This window comes from Theobroma umbraticum, unplaced genomic scaffold (genome assembly GCF_002168275.2).
Source record: "Theobroma umbraticum cultivar Fairchild unplaced genomic scaffold, ASM216827v3 scaffold_56.0, whole genome shotgun sequence".
NCBI lineage: Eukaryota > Viridiplantae > Streptophyta > Magnoliopsida > Malvales > Malvaceae > Theobroma > Theobroma umbraticum.
This window is the reverse complement of record NW_018397256.1, coordinates 8,144,032-8,161,904: the sequence shown is the minus strand read 5'-3', so window position 1 is coordinate 8,161,904 and position 17,873 is coordinate 8,144,032. Positions and strand designations below refer to the sequence as shown.

The 17,873-nt window shown below is 34.0% G+C and overlaps 3 protein-coding genes across 3 annotated transcripts; all 3 read left to right on the top strand.

Moving 5' to 3' along the window:
• The first annotated feature begins 767 nt into the window (after positions 1-767).
• Positions 768-2,409, top strand: LOC110411441 (Ran BP2/NZF zinc finger-like superfamily protein). The gene is made up of 4 exons (XM_021421591.2): positions 768-839; positions 1,170-1,490; positions 1,923-1,993; positions 2,115-2,409. Exons 2-4 carry the CDS (start codon positions 1,177-1,179, stop codon positions 2,123-2,125), a joined length of 396 nt encoding a protein of 131 aa, XP_021277266.1. The 5' UTR covers positions 768-839; positions 1,170-1,176; the 3' UTR covers positions 2,126-2,409.
• Positions 2,410-10,928: 8,519 nt separating this feature from the next.
• Positions 10,929-13,620, top strand: LOC110410795 (Zinc finger (CCCH-type) family protein). Its single transcript, XM_021420664.2, has 3 exons — positions 10,929-11,324; positions 11,546-12,423; positions 13,021-13,620. Exons 2-3 carry the CDS (start codon positions 11,646-11,648, stop codon positions 13,290-13,292), a joined length of 1,050 nt encoding a protein of 349 aa, XP_021276339.1. The 5' UTR covers positions 10,929-11,324; positions 11,546-11,645; the 3' UTR covers positions 13,293-13,620.
• Positions 13,621-14,068: 448 nt separating this feature from the next.
• On the top strand, positions 14,069-17,542 carry NUDX19 (nudix hydrolase homolog 19). Its single transcript, XM_021420506.2, has 6 exons — positions 14,069-14,728; positions 15,023-15,163; positions 15,276-15,380; positions 15,548-15,647; positions 16,087-16,179; positions 16,952-17,542. Exons 1-6 carry the CDS (start codon positions 14,123-14,125, stop codon positions 17,239-17,241), a joined length of 1,335 nt encoding a protein of 444 aa, XP_021276181.1. The 5' UTR covers positions 14,069-14,122; the 3' UTR covers positions 17,242-17,542.
• Positions 17,543-17,873: the final 331 nt, after the last annotated feature.

Here is a 17,873-nt window from a genome sequence, read left to right as displayed (position 1 = left end):
ATCCTTGTCAGCGTGATGTGTCTATACACGTAGAGACATGCGTCAGCTTTGCACGTGGGCGGAGCAATCCTGGTGACTTGCGAGTAAACTATGTATTAATAAGTTCCAATATTATAGTTCTTGTGAATTTAATTTAATGTATGTTGTCATGTAATAATCAGAGGGCTAAAATAAATATCAGATATGAATGGGATTTTGAAGTAGTTCCTTCTAGTTTAACAAGAGAAAATCATTGCTGCAACAGAACATATATATGGACAGAGTTGAAGATGGAGATCCTTTCAAATTAAGAGTTAAAGGGTTAAATTATATTCGATAATGCTTGAAAAAGTTATGGTGTATTGATTTAGAGAAAAAGAAAAATAGAAGACTGCAGCAGCCTCCATCCAAATAACACTTCCCCTCATAACACCTCGATGGTGGTAGCAATATGGATGAGAAGAGAATAATATTTCACATTGTTTTTCGGCAATAATGATAGGGAATCACAAAAAGAGGGGGCATGTTTGGAATTCTATTCTGAAAATACATGAATACTGAACACATGCACTGCGCGCTAAGCTATCTTCCCAAGAATAGTGAAAGTAGCAGAACTAAACATGAGGACCTAGGTTTTATCTAAACTTCTCAGAAGAAATGTCTGCTTTTGGAATCCCATGAAGACATAAAGGAAAAATTTGACAGACCAACATCCATGACCCCACAAATCAAGCCTTTAACAAGTATATAAAGCCCTCCCATCCCAAACACCAAAATCACCAATTGCACTAAGAACTTATTAATCAGCTACAACTAACAGTTACTACTACTTTTCTTCCAGGCCCTTGATTTTCCAGGAGGTATGCTTCTATGATCTTGCTTGTTTCCTGAGCTTCAAATGTTTTGTCTTGGTTTGAACTCAAGCCATCAACAAAAGTCTTTGTCTCTAGCCACAGTTGCATTAGTTTCTGCTTGTAAAAGAACATTAGAATTCAAGAATTACCATAAGTGAATAGAAAATCTTTCATCAAGTGAAAGGAGCTTGCTTTGAGCTTTAGGCTAGCATGATTATAGAATTCTTTTTTTTTCCATTTTTGTTTCTTATATAGGACTAGTAGCGACGAGGGAAGAATAATGAAATCTGGTCTGATTTCCTTTTCTCATTTTCTTCTTTGTGAAATGGTTATCAGGACCAAAATGAGCTGGACAGGAGGAGATTGGATGTGTGCAGCATGCCAACACCAGAATTTTAAAAAGAGGGAAGCATGTCAACGCTGCGGGTATCCCAAGTATGGTGGCCCTGATGTATCAGCCTACTTATACAATAGAACAGAAGTTTTGGCCGGGGACTGGTATTGTGCTGCCATGAACTGTGGAGCTCACAACTATGCTAGCAGAGCAAACTGCTATCGATGCGGTACCGTTAAAAATGATTATGGTGGCTATAGTATGATGGGCTCTGAAGGGAGTGCTCCTCCTGGATGGAAGACTGGTGACTGGATTTGCACCGGGTGAGTTTGCATTGACATTTTGCTTTGAGGAAAGGATGCCTTGAGTAATTTTGTGTGACAATAAGAAAAAGGACCGTAATCCGTAATAAAATTTCAGAAAATGTTCTTCCTGAGCATAAAATTCCACAAATAAGCTGCATTATCTCTGTTTATGGCATTCTTGATATTGCATTGTTTTCCCCCTTCCAAACAATGATAATGTGGAGTTTCTTTTATGATAGTGTTCATCTTCCAAAAACAAAATTTTCAAGAAATTACTCAGCATATTTTTAGAATTCTACAGCAATGCAATCCTTTTGATAACCATTTTGTCACATATATTACTTGAATAATAATGATAATGTGGATACTGTTATTTTGTTCCTTATCCTCGCCCTTTACCTGATGTGACTGACTTACCAGTTAAATATGATTGTAAAATTGTTTGGACAGGTATGGATGTGGAGTTCACAACTATGCTAGCAGGATGGAATGCTTCAAATGCAAGACACCTAGGGATTTTGGTAAGAAATCTTGGTAGTCATTGCAGCATCGATCTTCGCATAGGCAAAAAAAGACATAATCCATTGAAAAGCCATTCAGTGCAAGTTCCTGACAATTTTTTCTTTTTCTTTTACTTTTCAGGTGGTGCTTAGGAACGAGGAACAATAATGTCCGTAATGTCACTCATCTCTCTTCACATCTGATCCTTCCACCATTTTTGTTTAATTTGAAGTCAAACAACATTTAGGTTGACCAAGGTTGTTGGCCTTTTTCCAAGTGTAGCCATGTAGCTGCACTGATCAGCAGAAGGATTTCTGGCTTTATTGTGTGGGGCATGTGGTGTTCCTACATGAAGCTTTGAAATCTTTTCCCTTCTTTTCTAATAAAAAATTTAATGGAAATACTATGTTTTAAGTGCATATATATGAAAATCCTTCTTTCCCTCTGGGTATGTGTGAGTGTGGGGAACATCCATAATTCAATACTACTTTTGGGGGTGGTCCAAGGAATTTACTGGCAAGTGTTGCTTATATCAACAGAGAAATTCAAGTCTTAATCCAAGGACCACCATCCTTAGCTTTGGATTCAACCAATGCAATAAGACTAACTCAAATTGAGATAGCTGAAAACTCAGAAATGAGATTCAAGGAATCTCTATGAGCAGTTAACTTCAAAAGGCAGGCTTTCTCTCAGAGCAATAATTTATGATCCTTTTAAGCATCAAATCTGTAGAACTATATATAAATATGAAGATAAGAACCAGATGCTCTTACTTTAAAAGCATCGATGCAATGCTAAGTTCAAAGCAAGTCAATCCTTCTTTTCCCACTCATTTTAGTGGCTCAGCTCTGAAGTCAGAGCACTTGATTTCACTTACTATCACTTCGTTTGAAGCAAGATGAGTTCCATAATCATAGACCTACACCATTGCTAAATATGGAAAATTTCCGAAGCATGAAGGTTAACATTCGAAGTTCACAAAGCATGACTATTGCAAATTTCCAAACTCTTCTGCTTAATGACCAAGTTGACTTCTTGATCTTCTCCTGACCTCAAAACCATGCTTTGTGCCTAAAAACGTTACTTAAGCCAAACCCTGTTAGAAATGTAGAAGAAGAAGAATATTTAGAGAAGAAGAAAGAGTATGACTTTGAAGGTGTGAATTTTCACTTTCCTTAAAGGTATTTTTTCAACCTCCAAGATACAACAAAGTCTGTAACACACTTATTAAAATTGTGAAATTGGCAGTACAAGAACGTTGTTTATATAATAAGCCAACGTATATGTCTTTCAATGAAAAGACTTATATCCTTTCATAATATGACTCTTCAAATAGGATGAAAGGATTTGTTTCTTTTCATAATATAACTCTTTAAATAGTTGTTTCCTTTCATAATACAATTATTTAATAATTATATCTAATAACATTTGAAAAGTTATATTTTAATAAGGTAATTACTTATAATTCTTTAGTCACAACTTTTTTCAACATTAACAAACTATCTAACAATCCCCCACTAGTTTGAAATGTTGGTTTTATATATACTCATGTTTGCCTTTTACACAAATGAATATTATGCATACAAGAAGGAATCTCTCGATTTGGACCATCGAATGCATCTCAGAACCCTAACGAAGTAGATGGTGTCTGCAGATTGAACCTCGACTCCTAGTGTTAGAATTGAAGATACACCACACATAATATTCATTTATTTTTCTGTAAATGGTCGTTCACTTTTAGCACCATAATGGACATGTACTTATCCTATTCATAATAAACATTTACAAGAGAATCCCTTAAATTCTTCTTATTGAAGTGGCACCGCTCCTTATGTTTATATAGATGGAGTTTTTATTAATATCCCCATTGCTCAAGACATTTTTCATTCCATAATATAATATTCAAACTCCATTAAGAGTATAAACTCAACCTCTATACGTAATGGATTGCATTATTTTCAAACAAAATTTTGAGGAATGGATTCTAATAGTGCATCACAGACACATAATAATTTGTTTTTATCTATTGAAATTTGTAATTAGAGGTTATTAATTAAAAGTTGGATTCCGCTATTGGTGTCTAATAGGGGTTTTAAACCCATTTTTTTGTAGTACTACTTACCAAATCCTTGGTAAACCTTTTGTCAAAGGATCTGCCAAATTACTTGTAAATTTAACATATATTATGGTAATTACCCCATTAGAGATTAATTTTCTAATATAATCATACCTTAAACTAATATGTTTAGATTTTCCATTATAAACATTACTATATGTTTTAGACATTGTAGCAGCACTATCACAATATAAGGAAATGACTAGCATTGGTTGTGACCACAACTCTATATCTAATAAGAAATTTCTCAACTATTCCACTTCCTTTCCTGCTGCAGCTAAAGCTATAAACTCAGACTCTATTGTTGAATGTGTGATGCAAGTTAGTTTCTTAGATGCCCAACTAATTGCACCACCTTCTAATGTAAAAATCCAACCTGAAGTGGACTTATTGTCATTTATACTTGTAATCCAACTTGCATCAAAGTATCCTTCTAATACTTTTGGATAATGTGAATAATGTAAATCAAAATTTTAGTTCTTTTAAGTTATCCAAGAACTCTCTCAATGGCCTTCTAGTGAATTTTATTAGGCCTACTTGTATATCTTGATAACCTGCAAACCGCAAATGCAATATCTAGCCTAGTGCAATGCATAGCATACATAATACTTCCAATAACACTAGCATATTCAAGTTGTACAATTAATTGGTCACCATTCTCATGCATTTTCATACTTGAGTCATCTAGGGTACTAAAATTCTTTTATATTTAGAGATGTTTAAATTTATTGATTAATTTCTCAATATAGTGACTTTGATTAATAACATAACCATTATTATGTTTCTTAACTTTAATATCCAAAATGGTATCAACCTCATTTAAATCTTTTATTTTAAATACAGAGGTTAAGTATTTCTTTGTTTCATTTATGCCGATCATGTTATTACCAAATCTTAGCATATCATCAATATAAAGATGTATTATTACTTCATAATCTTTGGTAAATTTTGAGTAAACACACTTGTCAGCTCTATTATGTTTAAAACCATTAGATAATATGGATGAATCAAATTTTTCATGCCATTGTTTAGGAACTTGCTTTAGCCCATAAAGTGATTTAACCAATTTACAAACTTTTTTCTCATTTCCAAGAAGTATAAGGCCTTCTAGTTGTTCTATGTATACTTTCTCTTTTAAATCACTATTTAAAAAGGTTGTTTTAACATCCATTTGATGTATATGTAACTTATAAATTGAATCTAATGCTATAAGTGTTATAATGGATGTTATTCTAGCTACTAGAGCATATGTATCAAAATAGTCTATCCTTTTTTTTTGTTTGAAAATTTTTGCAACTAATCTTGCTTTAAAGGTTTGTACAGAACCATCAATATTATATTTTCTTCTAAACATCCATTTATATCCAATTGATTTAGAATTTGAACGTAAATCAACGAAGACCCATGCATTATTAGACATTATTGAGTCCATTTCATTATTTACAGCTTCTTTCCAAAAAGCTGCATCTCTTGAAGACATTGCTTCGTTGAAAGTTTTGGAGTCTTCATCTACACTTAATAGAAGTGGTGTTTTATTTATTATTTTGGATCTATCTCATTCAACTAGAAATATAATCAGAATCTAAATGTTTCTCTTTTCTCAATCTTTGACTTTTTCTTGGCTCAATAGATTCATTAATTTCTTTTCTTTTGCCACCAACTATTGGAGCCATTTCTACTTGCTTTCTTTTTCATAATTAATAGAATTGTAAACAAATTTATTTTCAAAGAAATCTACATGTATAGATTCAACTATAACATTAAAATTTAAATCAAGTAATCTATATGTTTTTGAATTTTATGCATAACTAACAAAAATCCTTTTAATGCCTCTAGGTCCTAATTTTGTTTTATGAGGATCCTTGACTTTATAATAAGTTATACACTTGCACACTTTAAATAATTTAAATTTGATTTTCTGCCATTATTCCATAATTCATATGGTATTATAAGTAATTTCTTTAAAAGAGCTCTATTACTTATATGACATGATGTTAAAAGTGCTTCTCTCTAAAGATTAAAATGAGCCTTTGCATTCAACAACATCCTATTTACTATATCTACTAACATTCCATTTTTTCTTTTGGCTAATCCATTATATTGGGGTGCATAAGGAACTGTTCTTTGATTAATTATTCCATTCTTTTTACAAAATAGAGAAAACGAGTCTGAAAAATATTCTCCTCTTCTATCACTTCGAAGAATTTTAATCTTCTTTTCTTTTTGATTCTCAACAACGGTTTTAAATTCTTTGAATTTATCTAATGTTTCATCTTTTGTTTTCATTAAATAAACATAAGTGAAGTGAGAATAATCATCAATAAACATTATAAATACCTTCTCCTTCCCTTTGTTAGTAAATCATTTAGTTCACAAATATCAGAATGTATAAGTTCTAATAATTCTGATTTTCTTTCAACTTCTAAAAAAGTTTCTTAGTCATTTTTACCTCAACACAAATTTCACATTTTCTAAAATTATCTTTTTGGCATGACATATAATCATGTTTTGACATAAATTTTAAAGATTGAAAATTTAAATGACCTAGTCTAACATCCCATAAATCAGAAGAATGTTCAATAGTTTACACAAAAGAATAATTTATTTCATTGACACTAAGTTTGAATATTCTGTCATAGGAATATTCTTTTCCAACAAATACAACATTTTTCGATACTACAACCTTATCAGATTCTACTACAATCTTAAAATCATTCTTACACAATAAATGTATAGATACAAGATTTTTTATAATTTCAGGAACATAAAATACGTTAAGTAAAGTTAATTTTTGCCCTAGGTAAATTTTAATTGAGCCGTTCTTTTGCCAAGCACCTTAGCAGGTTTATGATTCCCTATTAGAATTTCTTCTGATCTCTTGAGTTCTTCATAACTCTTTAATTGCTTTTGTCATTGCAAACATGAATAGTAGCATCAAAATCTAACCACCATTCTGATTGTTTTGTTGCAATAGCTATATTTACTTCGGTAACTATTCCAATATGCATTTCAGTAACCATCACAACAAGCTCTTTGACATCACATTCAACAAGGTTTACTTTGTTTCCAGAACCAGAAGCAGCAATATTGTTTTCAAGATTTTCAAAATTTCTGAACTTGCACTCCTTGATAAAATGTCTTTTCTTTTCACAATGATAACACATTTTATCACTTTTATATTTCTTGGATTTCTTGAAGTTTATTTTTTAGATTATATTTCTTTTCAATTTTTCAAAACCCTTTTCTTTTTCACTAACGAGATTTATATTCGACCCAAGAATGAGTGCATCTCTAGCATGATTTTTTGCCTCAATATGTAAATGAGTTTGAAACTCTTAAATAGTAAAACTTTTTGGAGAGTGCAAAATTTTTTTCCTATATCCATTCCAAGAAGGTGGAAGTTTCGATAGAATTGCTCCTACTTGAAGTGAATTAGGAATTTTGATTTCTAGTTCGTTTAATTTAAAGGTCAGAATTCGTAACTTATGTACTTGATCCATAATTGGTTTGGTATCTGTCATGATAAACTCAAAGTATCTCAATGCAAGAAATTTGTCCGTACCTTTCTTCTCCTTTTTGTACATTTCTTTCTTCTCTTTTTTGTACATTTACTCAAGTGCAGTTCAGATTTCTTTTGCTGAAGTCTTATGTTTGAAGAGATCATACAATGGATCAGTGAGAGAATTGAGAATGTATCCATGACATGTAAACTCATTATGTTTCCGTTTCTCCATGTTAACATCAATTGCGGCAGCAGTTGTTATTGCAGCAATATTTTCAGAAGATGATTCTATTGACGTGATTTCTTTTGGATTTGATGGTTGATCCGTCTCAAGAACATAATAAATTTTCAATATGGTTAATAGGAATATCATCTTATCCCTCTATCTAATGCAATTCATTCCATCGAATCTATCAAGTTTAATCACTTCTTGATTTTGGAAGTGAACCTTCACACTTGAATCCAAGCTGGTCTCCATTGAGAAAAAAGTTTAAAAAAATACCTTAAAGAATGTTAGAAATTTAGAAAAAGAAGAAAGAGTATAACTTTGAGAACGTGAATTGTCACTTTCCTTAAAAGAATTTTTTCAACTTTTAAGATACAACAAAGCTCCTAACACAGTTATCAGAATTGTGAAATTGACAGTATAAGAATGTTATTTATATAATAAGCTAGCGTATATGTCTTTCAATGAAAAAACTTATATCCTTTCATAACATGACTCTTCAAATAAGATGAAAAGATATTTTTTTTTCATAATATGACTTTTTAAAGAGTTATTTCCTTTTATAATATAATTATTTAAATATTATATTTAATAACTTTTAAAAATTATATTTTAATAAAATAATTATTTATAATTCTTTAATTACAACTTTTTTCAACATGAACAAACGATCTAACAAACCCTGCATTTTGTTTTCTTCAGGATTCGAGGGGAGCGGGTGCTGACTTTGGCGGTGCAACATGGCTTAAACAGTTTAAGGGAAAGCGGGCTGAAGGGAATAGAACCTAAGTCAGCCATAGGTGGAGGACCTAATACGTGACCTCCCCGACTAGGAGTAGGGTTCTAAAGTCTATACATCTCGTCTTTAAAGAAAGTGATGCTTGAACCACTAATTCAAAGAATCATGTTCAGTATGCTCATAGTTTTTAGTATTTAGTGTGTCATTTGGTTATTAGTCATATAGCAACTACGCGGACGTGATTGTCCCCCTCCTACACTCCGTTATCTAGCTTAATCTCACAAGATTCTTATTGCCCTTGGCTAGGCTGCTTTTTATGTTAGCATATCATCAAGATGTGTAAGTGCCCCATTTCAGTTGCACCAGTCCTAGAGCACATCCAGGGGGTCCAGACGCAAGTATAACACAACATTGCGATGCCGCTCCTTTTCCTCTTTCCATTTAACTTTATTTGTTGCTTAATTTGGAACCAAGTCATGGAAAATTATATGGTGCTAAATCAAGGAGCATATTATGTTTAATTTTTGTCTAAGATTCGCAGGTAATATCTCTGTCTCGGTTCCCCTGTTTCGTACAATTATAAGCAACAAAAGAGGGCATTGACAAATTAAAAAAGAAACAGAATATTCAAAGAACTATGCATGCATGCAAGATTTAACATACTTTTGACAACAATAATTGAAGTAAAGCAACATCTTTAAAACCTAAACCCACTCTGACTTACCCTGCTGCCTGCAGTACATGGTCTCTTGTCTCCTATATAACTCTTCCAATCACCTTTCAGAAATTACTAAAAACATTCCAGGATGAAATTGTTGATAGTACTGCTGAATGTTGGAGGATTTCTGATTGCATATTGAAAGGAAAACACTTTTAGTTAGTGATGGATTAAGTTAAGCAAGTGAGCCAAGTGTAATCTAGTTGACATTATAGGTTTTGTTGCATCATGAAGATATACATATATATTAGTTTCTAAGAAAGGGTAACTTCAGTCCTCAAAGCTATCACATCTGCACATGGTGGGACTCATTCCTCGACCCCATTCAATCATATATTCCGGTGAGATGATACCCAATCTAAATTTTTATTTGCCAAACGTGCATGTAAGTGGACGTGATGCTGCTATCTTTATATTCAAGTGATGACAAGCTGTCCCTTTTACAATTAACAACAAAGAAAGTTGTTTGATTCAACGCAGAATAATGAATTAAAAACCATCAGTCTTTAGAATTTGTATGCAAACACGAGGTGCTATTTTTTGGTTTAAACTTATTATTATAACAGGGGAATTTTTATCATCTAACGATCGGTAAACCACCACTGAGTCATGGAGAATCTGCTTTACAGTTCACTTGCATATTAAGCCTCCCCTTTTCTTCTTTTTTCTTTGGCTAGGTGTCGCCAAAGTTAATGAATGCTAGTGAATGGTGACCACTTAGCTTCCAGCACAATGCATGGTTGGTTTCATGGGAATGAATTGGATGCTTCTGTTCGCTCTCTGTTGTTTTCAGCATCGGTTCTTAATTCTCAGGCAGGTTTCAGCATGTTTTTACGATGACATTCTTCCTTTTTCTTTTCTTTTCTTGTTAATGTCGATGAATCTCTTTTCATTGCATGTAAATCTCATTGACTTGTAACATCCCGGAAAATACGAATTAAGGTTGGTTCAATCCTTCATTATCAAGCTAAATACATATATGGTTGAGACAATTAATGAAGCTTTGGCTGAGCTGTAACACTAATCATTCAACCTTTAATTGACAAGTGTTGATCTTTTGGAGCTCTCATCAGTGGTGGTCTAGACCACTTGATTTATCCGAGTAACAAATTAGCAATGGCTCAAGATCCTGCCAAACTTTTATAGCTTGCAACTTTGATGGAATAGTGACATATTACATGGTATAAATTTAGGTTCCATAATTATCTTCCTAAATTAGATTAAATTTAGGAATTATAACAAATTATAGCTTGTTATATAGTGAGGTTTAATTATGTTTAAAATGTTAATTAGCTTCATTTAAAGATAATGTAATAATTTATTAATTTGTTTGTTAGTGCTTGTAATGTGTACTTTAGCCACAAACATAATTTAAGCATCTTTATGATTAAGAACTGAAACGGCAATAAATTTTTTTTGTGTGAGGAGTTTAATTTATCAAAAATTATAATTAAAAATTTTAATTGGTCATTATATAACAAGATGGAAATTATAATTACGAATTGTTCTCATTGAAAAATCAAATTTTCATTATAATTAGTTACATTATAATTAAATTTTTTCTTTTTAACTTTTCCTGACAAGTAGGTTTTTTGGTTCCCAAACGAGGCGGGATTAATAAAAGTCCGTAATGGCAGGGTTTTGGACTTTGGGGTTTAACCATGTGGGGAGGGGCTTTGCCTTTTTGGCTTGAAACTCCTTGGTTCAATTAGGGTTTACAAGTTCTATTTGTTCCTGAATTAGGTTTTTGTCTGAGGCGGCTAGGGTTTTTCTTTGACCTTCCTGTCTCTATATAAATTTTTTTTCGCTGCCTTCCATCTTATTTTTCGTAGTAAACTCCCTCTGTCCCTAGGACTTCCCAGCAATAAATACTGGAAAAGTTCTTAAAAATTTTCGCATTTCTTTTATTCAAATTTCTCAGAATTCTGTCTTCAAACTCGTTTTTTGATCCAAATTCTCATCTGGGTTTTTTTTTAATTCTTTGCTAAGCATTTTAACAATCATCATCTCCATTCTCAATTTATCCAATTTGGATTTTCTTCTGATACTGGTAAGTTTTTCTGGTTTTTTTGACGGATACCCGTCTCAGTAGTTTTATTGCTTTTTATAATCTGATTGTTATATTCATTAAATTCAATCTGATTTTATTATCCTTGTTAGAAAGAGTTTGGAATTTATGCAATTATTATTGGTGATTTTGATTTTTATCTGATTGAGTTGTTGCTGTTCTGCATTGCCACTTTACATCAAATCTTTGTTTGGTTTCATCAGATAGCCTTGATCCAATACACTTTTGGAGTTGACGTTGGTAGATTAATTGAAAGTTGAGTATTGGGATAAAGATCGATTCTGTTCTAAACCTTTAATAGTCATGAATACGAGTTATCCTGAATCTTGCTCTTCCTTTATGAGACTGCCGCAATCAACTTATGCTGGCAGTGACGCCATTGGGATTTGGCCTGAATTTGCTATGAATGATGGGCAATTTGACCCACATTCAGAGTTTGAACAACAACCTCCCTTTAAAAGACCTAGGCATTCTGAGGACAGCCAATCGAATGTCGTGCATTGTCTGCCTACCAATTCAAGGATGCCCTTAAATCCTCCTGTCAATAAAGGAACGAGTAATATTTTCTTTAAGACTCGTATGTGTGCGAAATTTAGATTGGGTACTTGTAGGAATGGTGAAGGTTGCAACTTTGCTCATGGCATTGAGGATCTGCGTCAGCCTCCTCCTAATTGGCAAGAACTTGTTGGTGGACGTGATGAAGAGCGTCCATCAGGGAATTGGGATGATGACCAGAAGATAATCCATCGGATGAAGCTGTGTAAGAAATTTTACAATGGAGAAGAATGCCCATATGGGGACAGATGTAATTTTCTTCATGAAGATCCATCAAAGTTCAGGGATGATATGGGGAGGTTTAGAGAGAGCTCAGCTATTAGCATTGGGACAATGGGTCCACCAGGCGGGCATGGAACTGCATCTGATCAATCAGAAGGTAATAGACCTTTAAACAGCACTACTTCAGATGCATTTCGAGGTAATATGAAGCCTGTGTATTGGAAAACAAAGTTATGTACAAAGTGGGAGACAACAGGTCATTGCCCCTTTGGTGAGAAATGTCACTTTGCTCATGGGCATTCAGGTATATATTATGTTTAGATTTTTGTTCTAGCTTCACTTATCTTATTGTTTCCTGCCATGCAACTTCTAATTTTGATTTCAGATAGATTTAAATGACATTATCTGGTCTTTCTACAGAAATTTTAAGAACTCATAAAGATATGGTGAACTCGTAAGTTGTGTTAGATATTGACCAAGTTAGGCGGTTTCTTGATTAGGTTATGATTTTACGAATGCACTTACTAATTTGTTATTTCATTTTGAATTTGTCAAGTATCTCTGTAGGCGTTGGTGTTTTTTGAATTTGATTGTAGAAGAGACCTCATATCCAAAATGTGATACTGTTGACAGGATGCTTTAGGTGTGAAAATGATACAGACCATTATAAATTGTTTTGTTTCATGGTGGTCTTTCATTTTGTTTTCTCCATATATCACTTTGCTCTAAAGTTTGATGCATATACATGAGACGAGTCGCGCCTGTTGCTTTTATGCATATTTTGCCTGCGCATGATTATTAGTCGTGATAACTTCTGCCTATGTGAAAAATGAGGAACATGTCTTCTAAATAAGATATTGGTAGCTAATCTGTATCTAATGTTGCCTGTTTTTGTAATCAGAGTTACAGGGGATAGGCGGACGCGTTGATGGGGATTTTGGAAATACATGTTCTGGTTTGACAAGAACTGGTTCCATTTCCACAAAAGTTCATAACCTTCCTGCTAATGATGCACCTTCAGTGACAGCAAGTGTCCCTTCTTTAAATGAAGAAGCCCAGGCTAAGAAATGCTTGTTCAAATGGAAAGGACCGAGGAAAATCAATAGGATTTATGGGGATTGGCTCGATGATCTGCCATTGGTACAAAATATGCCCAGTCAGGTGGAGAGCTGAGTTCAAATTCAAGTTTAACATCGGACCTGAAGATATAACAAGAATTTCTTTTGAGTTCTATTTTTGAGAGTTTGGCCTCCATTGAGTCATTTAAAGAACGTGAACCTTTTTCTTTTCTTAATCTTAGCAAGGAAATCGTGTTCCTTTTGAATATTAGTATGTTAGCTATGGTTGTCTGGCCGTAACTCATAGGGAATTGTCTCTCTTTCTTTCTTCCTTCCTTTGTGACCCTCCCTTTTAAGGGGTTGATAAAGCAAATAGTAAAAATGCATTAAAAAATGAGAGTATCAAATGAAAGCAAGAGTTTGAATAAAAGATATAATATTGAATGCCCATCATTTCTTCTTTTTATTGCATTGATAGTGGTTTCTTTTTAAAGAAATTTGTTTCACCATCTTGTCTATTGAAAGAAATAGGTAGAGTTACAAAGTAAACGACAAAATGTTAAATTATAATTTGACCTAAAAATGATAAAATGATCAACAATAACAACTCTAATGTAATTACCAAACTATACTAATTTTTTTTATACACAAAATTTTACATACAGAAAATGCCTTTTACTTAAAAATAGCAAAAAATGCTACTCAAGTAGTATGAAAAGAAAAACTCGGGGAGATTTTTCCACATAACTTGGAGTTTCGTGGCTGCCCGCCAGTCAGGTAGCGGGTAATCATCTAAGGGGTCCACAAGAAAAGGAGAAGTTCTTAAACGAGACACGTGTCATATCTCCAAACGCCTTAGTCATCACCTACTTCCTGCCCCTCTCTCTCTCTCTCTCTCTCTCTCAAGTATCAAGTATCAACCGCACAAATGGACCAGGTTGAGCCATGCTCTGTCTTTCTCTCCTCCTCTCTTCTTCGTCTTCTTCCTCTGGTTTCCTTCTCTCGAAAACCCTAACTCTAACAAAAAGAACAATCATTTCTTCTCTAACCACGATGTCCATAAGCCTTAATTCCCATGCATTTGCTGGCAATCCTTTAAGATCCAAAACCCCTAAAACCCATGATCCATTTTCCCCTTCTTCAGCTTTTGAATCCCTGAAAACCCGTCTCCTCCATAACCCAGAAAACCATCCTCCTTCAGAGTCTCCTCTTTTCAAGGTCTTGCCTTTCAGAAAGGGCAGACCTTTGGCTTCTTCCTTTGTTACTGGGGATGATGTTGTGCCTAGTTGGCATCTGGGGTGGATCAGTTTGGCTGATTGTGAACGTATTTTGGAAAAGTATGGGCTCCAGCAGAGGGAGGAGTCTTTTGTTTATTTGGGTTCAAGGGCTGAGGAAGATGTTGTTTATTGGGCTATTGATGTTTCTGAGGAAGGTGGGTTGGTTCCTGAATTGGGTAGCAGGCAGTTTTGTTTTGTGGAGCTTAGGACACTAATGGTGGCTACTGATTGGGCTGATTCTTTGGCTATGGGTGAATTGGCTGTTGCGGGTCATGTAAGTGGGAAAAGTGGTGATTTTTTTGATATATTGATCATGTTTTGTGCTTTATTTTTTGTTTTTGCATTTGAAGCTTCATTCTTTGTTAAAAAAATGCGTGTTGTTTTAAATGAATGATGCTGTTGAAATATTATCCAGTTGGCATTGCTAAGTTTTGGTTGCTGTGTTGTTTTTCTGCATTGGCCCTTGTGATTAAATATAAAAGGTTTTTCACCTTCTGAGTACTATTAGTCACCTTTGCATATTTTTTACGGAGAGTTTTACTTTTACCTGTTTATTACATTTGATCAGGCGCGGGCATTGCTTGAATGGCATAATTTATCGCGATTTTGTGGACATTGTGGAGAGAAAACAGTCCCCATGGAAGCTGGGAGAAGGAAACAATGCTCCAATGAATTATGCAAAATAAGGGTTTACCCTCGTATTGATCCAGTAAAGCATTACTCTTATATTGCCTCAATTGATGTTTGAACTTTGAAATTTTCGACCAGTGGATTTGTAGGGTGTCACATTGCTCTCTCTAACTAATGTTTCTTGACAATAGGTTGTCATTATGTTGGTGATTGATAGAGAAAATGATCGTGCCCTTTTAAGTAGACAGTCCAGATTTGTACCTCGAATGTGGAGTTGCTTAGCTGGATTCATAGAGGTAACTGTCTTAGGAAACTTCAAACTTTTATCAAGTTTTAGATTAGAGATTATCTTAAATATGAGAAAGAGAGCAATCTCACCCTTATTCTCAACATCCTGGTCAATAAAAAAAAATCGTTGTTGATTTCTGCAATTTCATTATTTCATATCTTCAATTTTCATTAGCCAGGGGAAAGCTTAGAAGAGGCAGTGAGGAGAGAAACATATGAAGAGACTGGTATTGAAGTTGGAGAAGTTGTCTATCATAGTTCTCAGCCGTGGCCTGGTATAATTCTGCAACATTGTTTCCATGTGTATGTTTTCTTGTGTTGTGCTATGGTTTGTATTTGATTTTTCCTTTAAACTGTTGAGGAGATATAATTATACTTAATAGAAAACTGTTTATATGCTGATGGTAGTTTAGACTCCGCTTGTCCAGCCAGACATTAGTACTTGTAATGGTTAGTTAATATCCTTTCTTTTATTTTCGTTTCATTCTTTTTGAAACAGTGTGCTGTGGTAGGGTTTAATGCTTTGTCTTTGAAAATTTTCTATCTAGTAACTGTTTTTATTTTTTGTTTTTATAGGAGTATAAAACCTTGTCTAATTTGCACTTTTCAGTTTCTTGCAAGATGTCTGCACAATGTTTATACATTTCCCCCGTATTTATATAAGCATATTTATATCTGTTCCTTTGTAAAATTACTAATCTGATTTGTTTTCAGTTGGTCCAAGTAGCATACCGTGCCAATTGATGGTCGGGTTTTTTGCATATGCAAACTCTGTTGAAATAGATGTGGATAAGGAAGAATTAGAAGGTACTTGAACATGCAGATATTTAATGCCATTTACAATTTTCATTTCAGGGTTGCTTTATTTTAAAGCGAACGTATTTTGTAGTCCTTTGCTATGTAATTTTTCTGTTTTTCTTTTCCCTTAGCTCCTGGAAAACTAGTAGTCAACTCCTGTGCTGTCTAAACCATGCTTAACCCATGCTTAAGAGATTGGTGATGTTCTCTCCATTGCACTTTATTTAAATACTGGTCAATGTTGTTTACACCTTTGGCATCCTGATTGTCACTGTAATGAAGCATAGGTTTTTGATGGCACTGTTAATAGTTTTCACTGGGGTTCTGTAGGACAAAAACTGTCTTAATGGTTAATACATGTGACATATTGAAACACAGTTTGAAAATTCAATTCTTGAGGAACCAACTTTATGATGCAGGGGATTCAGTATTCATTATGAATAATGTTGGTTTAAAAAATTTGCAATAGTTATGTGGGTTTGATCACAGATTATAACAAGGGCTTTTGCACTGTCAGATAAGCTGCTGTAGAAAATCTTGAAATGTAATAGGTTCCTCGCATTTTGCAATAGAATCATAGAAATATATGAGTCAAGGAAGAGACTGTATATGGTTAGTGGATTGAGTGATGCACACACATGTGGACAGGTGCACATGCTTGAACATATTTATCCTTAGAGCCTCAGTCCTGAAGCATCAGGGGGAAAATTATTTTCCAGTATTTTGTACTTGTACTTACTAGATTGGGTTTAACAATGGTGAGACTTTTTTTTTTGTCTAGATGCTCAGTGGCACAGTAGAGAAGATGTAAGGAAAGCATTGACATTTGCTGAGTACAAGAAGGCACAAAGAACAGCTGCGACTAAAGTAGATCAAATTTGCAAGGGAGTTGAGAGAGGACAGAGTTTGTCAGCAGATTTTAATGTGGAAAGTGGGGAACTTGCTCCAATGTTTATTCCTGGGCCATTCGCAATTGCCCATCACCTCATTTCTACATGGGCTAATCAAGATCCATCGACTAGTGCTGCAACTCTACTGAAACAACCCAGCAGTTCCATTTCAAATTTGTAGCATTCTCATTCTCTTCCAAAGACTAAAGACTGCAGGCTGCAGCAGATGCTTTGTGCTTGTTCCAATGTGTTCGTCCTCATTTTAAGGAAAAGTTTGTCCTTTTCTTCTTTTTAAGGATTCTTTGAAATACTAGAAATTCTGCTATCTTATATTAGAAAAATAGCAATAATCATTTTGAAATGAATGAAAGCAGTTCCCCTTTTCAGTTTTGGACAGTGCTTTCTGTAAAGTTTGCCGATTTGTCTGTGTAACCAACATTAACTTAAGATTCAATGTTCAATGCAGATTCATTTGCTGTCAACTTTATAGCATTCAAATCTCATACATATTTCCTCTGTTTATCATGTCATCCAAAGCAGGTACTCTATGAATGACTGCAACAAGTGATTTTAGGTTCACTAATAATCGGTGGTCAGTGAAGTTTGGTCAGTTTAATTTGCTGAGGTATGAAGTTCACATGTAGTATGGCATTACACTGCGCTGCTATTGATTCTATTTTCACTTTTAGAGACTGCAGACTAGCTTTTGCCAACTCTTGTGACTTACCAGAAAACTTCCCAAAGTTGCTACCTGAAGTACCAGGTTGCATCTTTATAAAAGTGGGAATTCAGAAAGGAGACGTATTTGTTTGT

Coding starts and splice junctions, on each gene's coding strand:
- LOC110410795 (XM_021420664.2), top strand. CDS start 11,646: ATGAATACGAGTTATCCTGAATCTTGCTCTTCCTTTATGAGACTGCCG. Junction 12,424..13,020: donor CTTTGCTCATGGGCATTCAG/GTATATATTATG, acceptor TTTTGTAATCAG/AGTTACAGGGGATAGGCGGA.
- LOC110411441 (XM_021421591.2), top strand. CDS start 1,177: ATGAGCTGGACAGGAGGAGATTGGATGTGTGCAGCATGCCAACACCAG. Junction 1,491..1,922: donor GGTGACTGGATTTGCACCGG/GTGAGTTTGCAT, acceptor TTGTTTGGACAG/GTATGGATGTGGAGTTCACA.
- NUDX19 (XM_021420506.2), top strand. CDS start 14,123: ATGCTCTGTCTTTCTCTCCTCCTCTCTTCTTCGTCTTCTTCCTCTGGT. Junction 14,729..15,022: donor AATTGGCTGTTGCGGGTCAT/GTAAGTGGGAAA, acceptor ACATTTGATCAG/GCGCGGGCATTGCTTGAATG. Junction 15,648..16,086: donor TAGTTCTCAGCCGTGGCCTG/GTATAATTCTGC, acceptor ATTTGTTTTCAG/TTGGTCCAAGTAGCATACCG.